At 39.9% G+C, this 9,594-nt stretch overlaps 1 protein-coding gene across 1 annotated transcript in view; it reads right to left on the bottom strand.

Moving 5' to 3' along the window:
• Positions 1–6,867: 6,867 nt before the first annotated feature.
• Positions 6,868–9,594, bottom strand: part of YY1 (YY1 transcription factor) — a 165,541-nt gene continuing 162,814 nt past the window's right edge. The window contains exon 5 of the mRNA XM_086937805.1: positions 6,868–7,925. Coding sequence (XP_086793931.1) covers positions 7,743–7,925 — 183 coding nt within the window. The 3' untranslated portion in view covers positions 6,868–7,742. The remainder of the gene's footprint in view (positions 7,926–9,594) is intronic.

Below are 9,594 nucleotides of genomic sequence, written 5' to 3'. Positions count from 1 at the left end.
AGTAGAAGCCACATCCATTGCAGAGTTTATAATCTCAGCCGAGATCCGTTCCCCCTCCTGCAGTATCTTCAGAGCTTCCGATTTTGAAGGTTCCGGAAGCATGTCGATGTACGGTGAGACATCCGACCACATCTGTCGGTCGTACGTACCCAGAATGGCTAAAGAATTGGCCGCACGGACCGTTGTCGCTGCCATCGTAGAGACTCATTTCCCCAATAGAGTCAGAACGCCTGCCGTCTCTATCCGGTGGGGCTGTGATCGGGAATGATGGATTTCTGGCCCGGTTTTGGGCAGCTTGCACGATCACAGATACCGCCTTTGGGAGTCCTATAAGGCAAGCTGGAGATTTGTCAGGTGCCTTGTATTTTTTCTCCAGACGTGGCAATATTGGAGGGATAGAAGCAGGAGTTTACATCACCGGGAGTCCCTCCTTCCAACTGAATTCAATAATTGGAATTGTCCGTATCGGTTTCCTTGGCTGGTCTTTAAAGTCATAGAGGAAACATTCCTCCTTCGCAGTTTCCATAGGAATAAGGAAATTTTGGGTTGCTCTCTCCATAAGAAGGTGAAAACCTCCAATGTCCACCGGAGGTGAATCGGCAGGAATCCGAGGTGAAGGAGAAGGTGTCTGGATCTGATATTCATCCCACTCCGACAAGAAGGATCTGCATCAACCTCACCTTCCTCTCTCTCTTCATTCTCTGATGATTGTGCTTCCGCAGGATGATGGGAAATCACTGGCGAAAGAGGTCTTGAAGGCCTGAATTCTGAAGTGGAAGCCTGCGCCACAGGTGTAGGAGGCACGGAATCCGCTGATTCAGATGGCGGGAAACGACTGTAATAATCGTTTAGCATATGTTGAAGATTGGTTAACAATGCCTCAGGCATTAGAGCTGTTGGAACATTTGTAGTAGGTGACGCCAAATGTTCAGGACGAAGGTTGATCATCCTGATCTTCCTCTTGGTATTTAATGAGCAGTTCTGAAGGATTTGTAGCTGCTCCAAACCTACCATCCAAATCAGAATCTTCCTCGCTGTCTTCTGAACCTGTAGAGGTAGCTTGTGAGGCGACAGTCGCAATGGAGATAAAAGTTCCAGTCCAGAACCGCGCCTTTGTAGCAAGAAAGGCTTCGCAGTAGACGGTGTAGAAGTTAAAGCCGTAGATGGTGACCAGACTCGAATTTCTGTACATGCAGACAATTTTGGCGTCGACGGAAGAGCCGTCGACGGGCTCGTCGACGGAGGAATAAGTCCTGAAGATGATAACGCAGACGAGGGCGTAGTCGTCGATAAGGTTGCATTCGACGACGAGGAAGGTTTCGGCGACGATGAAGTCTTCGTCGTCGATGAAGTCTTAGTCGACGAAATTTTCTTGGACTTAGTCGAAGGTGCGCCGACGGTGGCAGATGTAGTTTCTCTTGTCAATAAGATAGGTTTCACTGAGACATACATCAGTGTCGACGGTGATGTTGCCGACGACATGATCATCTCAGGTTTACGCGATGAAAAAGTTACCGTTTATGTAGACGTTGCGTCAACTGAGATCTTAGTCGACGACGGGGTCTTCTTCTGAGGTAAAATCTTCTCAGAAGTTGGTTTAGGAGGCAAATTCTTGATCGCTCTTCTCGGGGGCGTGAAAGTCAAAGTTCTGCTCTTGACAGGAGGAGTAGCCTTAGAAGTGGAAGGCCTCGCTGACCTCTTAGAAGTTGCTGTCTCTTCACAACCTTGGCCCCAGGAGAAGACAACACCTCCTCAGCAGCTCTTTTCCTAGAGGCCACAGTAGACCCAGAGGCAATACAGCCTACCTTAGACACTGGATTGTCCTGGTCTTTGAGATTTTGTAGCCACAGGAGTAAGCGGCCCTCTCTGTCCCGGAGGGTCTTTTGAGGGAAGGTCCTGCATATCTTGCAGTCCTTCGCTTGATGATCCGGATACAGGCAGTAGAAGCATTTCTTGTGGGGATATTCTGAGAAAAGCCGGAGCTTACCACAAGATTCACAAGGCCTGAATAATGATTTCTTTGAGGAAGACATCCTAAAACCAAGAAATCCTGAAAAAGTTGAGAAGAACTGAGTAGAGCTCAGGGAGACTCCCTTCACCTGACGTGCGGTAGAAAATCTGAAAGCCTGAGCCTCTGGTGAGAACATTCTGGTGGGTGCTGTCACCTGATTGGCTGCAGTTTGGATTAAACAAAATGCCTAGGATAGTGATGAGTGTGGAAGTTTTTACTCTTGTAGCTTGGGCTACTTTACTTCCGGGTTGGTTATTACCAAGTTTTTCTTAGGATATTATTGCATATTATTGCTTTTTATATACCATGAGACTCCCACTCCGACGACGGGGAATGATTCAGGCATGTGAATCTATGAAAGACACCCAAATACTGGAGAATCTGATGACACTTGCCTTCTGACTATCACTTACCATCAAGACAGCAATTGAAACACTGGTCCAATTAGGAGCAGTTTCAGAATTGTAGCTTGTAAAGCACTGTGGCAAGGCAAGCTACTGCCTTGATTAAGAATGCAAAGGATCTTAGCCACTTTTCTGTTTGCTCATCATGATATCGAAAAATCTAGTGCAAAGCAAAAATCTGAAGAATACCTTCTTATAAATACACATCATTTACCAGATAGGAAAACATTGACGTGTAAATAAGAATTAGAGGAAAGAGCACATTTAAAAAGCATTCTGATTAAACACGGTTATTGGGTACAGCAAATTTCTTTGTCATTCTGTATAGACTCTGGCATAACGTCACCGGAATGTTTAGGTCGAGCCTGGGCAGTGCATGCTTTGCTCTGGGAGGCATGCTGTATTCAGGAAGGGACTTGAAGCTCCGCCCATATTTTTCATTGGCTTGTGTCATTGTTCACTGTAAACTGTGGCTGTTCATTAGTCAATTGTCTTAGTAGTCCCTCCTTAGTACAGCCTTGTCTCATTTTGTAACCTCCCATGGCGACACCCAGTTACATATGTGGTTACTCGGTACGCTTTAATTACAGCCTCCGAGCACTATTTTCGCAAATAGCTTTATCCTACCAACTGCTGCAGGCAGGACACGTTCTCTCGTAACTTTTTTTTTTTTTAAATCACATGCGCTGGCATTTGCAATGCAATAGGTCTCGCATTTGTGAGAGTTTAAGCTATTGGCACTGTAAGTGACAACGCCTGAGGCTTTTACTCAGGCTAGAGTTTTTCTTTTAGTCTTCTCCTCCGGCTCTGCCTTTTTCTGTAATTTTGTTTTGTTATGTTTTCCAGTTTCCTCTTCTGGGTCTGGAGCACAAAGCGCCGGGACACTCCTTTGGAGAAGCCGCGCGCTATAGAAGTCCCATTATAACATAACATAACATTTATCGTTTGAAAAACAGCACATAAACAAAAGGCATTGTCATTACATTGACAATAGCTCAAACTCTCATAAATGCCAGACCTATTGCATTGCAAATGCTTGTTTTAGGTTTAAGACTGGGTTTCCAAGCTGCTAGATGCTCCACACTCACTTGTTGAATACAACAAATTTAAAACCATGCGTTACGCCGAGAAGTATGAGCACTAAATAAAACGAGTGCCCCTTTGCAATATTTGCTTTTGGTGAATATGAAAGATGAGGCCGTCTTTGAAACTGATCAGAATCATCAAGAAAGGAATGTAAAAGAAACAGTTAAGCATATTAGTTATAATTAATTCTGTGGCAATGTAAATGAGACATATAAATACAATTATTAGAAAAAATAAGGCTTTGAAAACAACGCATTAAACATATTGATCTTTTAGTTCAATTTTACCACTCAAAATTCCCAAACGTTTTCAGAATTCAATAATTTCAAATGCCAATTTTGTATTTCATCAAGTCGACAGCATAGAAAACCAAAGTACAACATGGTATTTTAACCTTGCTGAAAGAAACAACCAACAGCAGTACAAGTGATACACAAGGCTAATAGAAATATATACTAAAACATAGCCCGGGGTACTTGAAAAGCAAAGCTAATTCATTGTTCAGAAATATGTTAACAACTGTTGTCCAAGAAAGAATACAGACAACATACCTGCATCCTCTTGCTTAGGTCTTGAGAGTCTACAAAGATTCACAAAATTATAAAATCGTCTACAGGAATTTTTTGATTGCCATGTGAAAGCTAGGTAAAATCCAGCGACATTCATTTCAACACAAATCGTTCCACAGAAGAAATTACACCAATACCCTGTTTCAGTGAATTCCCTGAGAGAAGACTGATACTCGACAAGCGACGCCTCTCATACACGGCCAAAGGAAACAATACTGCACTGCTGAATGATCACAAGTAAGGGAAAACTGATTCAGAAATCTTACTTTAAATTGGGCAACATGGGTAAAGTGGTAAGACGCTTCAATAACCAAAAGGTGCAGGCACCACAGGAGTGTACATTTACAAATAAATTGTTGTTTTATTCTTTCAGAAACGGTGCATAAAGAGTCGAGAAGAATATTTTCGCCCAATTAACATTTAGAAAACAATGTCTCCCTGGGTTTTTCGAAGGGAAGAAACAAGCATGTCTTTTTTCCAGGCCAATAAGGCAAACATACATGCAGCTGCACTACTTTAAACGCATGGTTTAATTAAAATATTGGCATACCTCTTTATTCTAATAGTTCACTGCACTCAATGCTTAAACTGGGCACTGGACCATTCCAATAATTTAAGGTTAGCACCTCACCTGTGAAGGGTCTGTGTGACCATTTCACTGAAGGAATCCGTTTTTCACACGCCTGAAAATCAGAGCATAAACACAAACACCAAGAAAAAATACTACAATATTATTCAAACATGCGTTGTGTGTAAAAGGCACAAACCTTTTATTTACCCCAAATTCCAACTAAGTACAAACAGCTTTGGAACAAATGGTACACAGCGCAACAATCGGTGAAAAAAACCTGAAGTAGGTAGTTTAATTTCTTCTCTCAGCACGAGTGTATCTTAAGGGTCAGATACTTTCCAAAGGAAAAGGTGCATGGGGTTAGCATCAGCAGTTTAGTATCAGAAGGAAGATTTCCGTAAGCCGTTTCACACCAATATCTGCCTTTCAAGGTCTTAAGACGGTATGCCTTCAAACAGGCACGTCTGCCTAGATGTTTGCTTCCTGTGGCGGTAAAACGATTTTTAACTATCAATGCTGCATTATACCACTGCTATTAAGAGAAAAAACATGTCCTTATTAAATTATGCAATATTCACCAACGGTACTTGGAAAATATTGTCACCAACTGAATTATTAGCTGTGGAGCAGTTGTGTAAGAAGGAAAGTCACCACTCGAGAATTAGATTGCATAGTGTGGCTGACATGAACTTCATCAAAATTGTGCAGGTTGGGGGCGGGTTGTCAATTTATACATCAACAAATACGCCTTTTCAAATACATTTGAGCAGGTCTTTCCTTTGCAATTTCTTAAGCAATTTTATCATTCTTGGAAGTTAATGCAAAGGGCGGGGCTTCATTGCTCATCTAAATACGACTCACTGCTTATGCCACGTTTTTCTGCATGGTGCTCTTTGACGTTGTGGATGCACCTCAGCATGCATCACAGAGAGCACAGGGCATGACAAATAACAAAGTCCATATCTAGTGATCAGTGAAGTCCCGTCCACAACTTGGTCTTTTCTATGAACAAAGAAAGAGCATTATCCAACTGCCAAGAGCAAGGAGACAAGACGTGCCGAAATTCAGTCAGACATGTCTTCATAAACATTACATTGGCAAGAAAGTATAATCACCGATTTGCTTTCTCCAATTTAACAATTAACGGTATCTGTTCGAAGTAGAACGTAGCATATGCATGCATTTTTGAACAAATTTAAGCTGCACTGAACATTCAAAAACTGAAAAATGTTTTGCATCAGTCTGGTGTGCACTATTAACTATAAGGATACCAAAGCATGTATGGCAAATAACAAACAAAAGTTAACATGCTACGATAGAAACCAAGCCTAAAAACTGAATGCTTAAGAGATGTATCCGAACCAATTTTTACACTATTGTGCATTTTTTGAGATTGATTAAAAACTCAATCATATGATGCACTCTAGTTTTTACAATTAAATTAGTCCCTATGGAATGCAACTACATTACAGCAGCCACTTTAGTGAAGTATTTGACATAGTATTCCATCCTACACACCCCTTTCAGCTAAAAGATCATTCCAAATATGGATTTTCTTTGTTGAATGGTCAATGAGAAAGGAAGAATGATAAAGACTAATCCACACTATAGATGCAGACATTCAATAAGTTATTACCAAAGTAAGGTTAAAATCTACTGAGGTACGCAAACCAACATCTCTCAATAAAATAATTTACCTGCCAGAAATGCAACTTGACATCCTTGTTACTCTGCAACACTTAACTATATGAGTAAAAACCATAAGCAGGACTGATGTAAAGCACTAAATTTCCTGTAGAAACCTCAGTATTTCCAATTAAACGTACATGCATGTGTATATCTATGTGTGTGTGTGTGTCTGTATATATATAAATATATATATATATATATATATATATATATATATATATATATATATATATATATATATATATATATATATATATATATATATATATATATATATATAGACACACACACACATATACACACACACACAGAGAGAGTAAATCAATTCATCTTTCCCTTGCATGGTAGAATTGTGCAGTTGAATATCTGTTTTGCCTTCCATTAAAGTTGGACAACATGCTGTAAACATCATTAACACACAGCATGTAGAAATCTTGGTAGATTTTGGGTGTATCTCGTCTATTTTCCAATTTGAGATATTAAAAGGGAAGTCAGACCAGTTTTAGATAGCAAATGAAAAACTCTGATGAGAGAGAATTTTCTACCATGTTTTTTCCTCTGGACCGAAGTTTTATTGTCCTTTATATTATAAGGGATGCACATATTGGGTGTTAAAAGGCCAGGGCCTGTACAATACAGTCTACAAATCAGCACCACTTTCCAAAGTAAGAAGGTAAAGATAATTACAGTGAACATCAGAATCTGGCAGTATTGTTCCTACAAAAAAAAAGTGACTAAAATGGGTTTTAATTGATTAGCACTATTGAATCACGGCTAATATTTCATACTACATGATTTAAATACGGCTATACGGTACAATTATACAAAATGTGTTAACGTCAAAGAATACAACCAAAATTAAGATAGCAAACAAAACCTATATAATCTTTTTTTTTTTACAGGAAAATACTTTTGAAGTATGCATGTAGTACAGTAACTGTCCATTCTTTTAAAGAAAATCTACAGCAAGCAATGTTATCAACCTCCAGAAAAATCACACATAGCATTACTAAGCATATCCCCAAAAAGTGTACAATATGCACACTTGGAAAATACAAAATTAAAAAAATTTAAGCAACAGGTGAGCCTCGTATTTATAAGAATGTGAAAAGTCCAATTTAGCACTGTTGTATAAAGAAGTGTCTTTTTCGATGCAAGTTCATGAACTGTCCTCTTGTTGGGACCACACTGTACAAAAACGATGTTCTCGGAACCGGTTTACAGGGCAAGAGAGCATCCCAGCAATATTATCCTTAAAGTTTTTTATTGTACTATATCAAAACGTGTCCTTTAGGCTTGTAGGATTCTTTTAAAATTCTTTCGTAGAAGCCATACGGAGAGGAAGCATAGTTTCCCCATTCATAGTCCAATAAGATGCTTTGTTGAGTTTGACAATTTCCCCCAGTGTAGTCTCATTGGTTGTTTTTGGCCTTTGCATGTGTTAAGATGTGAGATTTCAGGTTAGTTGACTGGGCAAACTTCTTATTACAGCCATCAAACGGGCACACATAGGGTCTGTCTCCAGTATGAATTCGCACATGAGTGCGCAAATTAAAGTCCAGTGAAAATCGTTTTCCACATCCTTCAAACGTGCACTGTGAAAGTAAAGACAATGCATTAACGTGGCAATTTTACTTTCAACAAAGGACTAATATGAAAATGTTACCCACATGTGGTAATTTTTGCTTGGCTTTCTTTTATGGTTTATGCTGCCAGATTTTAGAACACTTCATAAAATAAGGTAGCCTTTCATGAACAATGCCATTAGAAGCATTGTTTGGGATATATACCTTCAAAACGTTATAATTCATTGCATTAGTGCCTCTCCTTTTGAAACAAAATTATGAACATATGGAAACACATACAAGCATTAGAAAGTCAAAAGGTCAGGCTTTCACTTATATTAGGATTACAGAGAAAAAGGTTACTTAACCTGGGGAAGGACATTCTTACTTACCTGTAAAAATTGATTTGAGCTTGTGACACTATTGCACTATATCCTCTGCACCCTACTTGCATATAGTGTTGAGCAGGAGTGTTGCAAATTATTATTCTCCGACATAGAGGTTTCACGGGGACTTATGAAGCCACCTCTAAAACCCACAACAAATCAGGACATAGGCTGGTATCTTAGATTGTGTTTTTCCTAGAAGAGCCAGAGTAAGAAGATATAGCGATGCGAGCAGGAGAGGAAGATGTTTGGAACAAACCTGTAGGTACAGTTATCCGAATGTGTACTTCTTGCCAGGTATAACTATCCACACTGCAATTTTGATGCATGTGTGATTAAAAGACCGTGTTTAAACTTTACATAGAACTGCGAGTGAAATTTTGCGTAGGAAAGCTGTAGTGCTCATTTTTGCATGTAGAATACACTCTAGGAACAGAGTTTAGTGAGTGTTTGGCTTTAGCATAGTATTCTTCAGACAATCGACCTGGCAAGGCACACTTTAGAAATTGGTTTGCCAAGATGAGAGTGGGCAAATGCGAGTACATTCTTGGTCTTCCTAAATGGTTTCAGCTGGCCAATGAAGTAAAGAGAGGCTCTTACACATCTAGAGTGTGTAAGTCCCATTAAGCAACTGATTAGCGTTGGGGGAAAAACTTGGTAAACCAACAGTTTGGTTGTAATGGGAATGAGGTATGACCTTAGGCAGAAAAAGAGGACAAATAGATCTTCGTGCACTTGAATAAATGCCTCCTCCGATTATTAAGCTTGTAATTAACTAACTCACCGGAGAATAGTGTTTACAATGAGGTAAGCCACTTCCAATGAATAAGCTGCAGTAGGCAAATGTGTGAAGGCTCAATTGGGAGTCTCATGAACCATCAAAGAACAAAGCTGAGTTTCGATGAAGGGACTAGTGTCTCTACTAACAAGGATCTTGAAAACGGACTGGTCTCTCCTACTTAGCAGGTAAGCTACTGCAACACAGCATGATTAACATATCCTTCCACAGGGGTTCACTGAACTAAGTAACACATTGTGTTTTATACAGAGGTATTCAAGAGCTTGCTTACGCAGATTGTTACAATAGTGGGCAAAATTATTCCAATTGTTTGCGTAGCAAATCCGTAAGGTGGGCTTTTCGGTCTGCTTTCAGAAATTGCAGGCACCTTTCTGGAAGCTCACACAAATAAAACTAAAGAGTCAGTGCCCTGAGGTTGGGGTGTTGCAGCTGACCTTGGTGGTAGGTGAGAACAGGACATACACATTTCTTTTTATGGGGACATATGGGTATTTCCAGAAGTAGTGAGTGCAAC

This window comes from Lissotriton vulgaris, chromosome 9 (assembly GCF_964263255.1).
Source record: "Lissotriton vulgaris chromosome 9, aLisVul1.2, whole genome shotgun sequence".
In the NCBI taxonomy this organism is placed as follows: domain Eukaryota; kingdom Metazoa; phylum Chordata; class Amphibia; order Caudata; family Salamandridae; genus Lissotriton; species Lissotriton vulgaris.
Note: the sequence above shows the minus strand (reverse complement) of the source record. Positions and strands in the feature narration are given on the sequence as shown.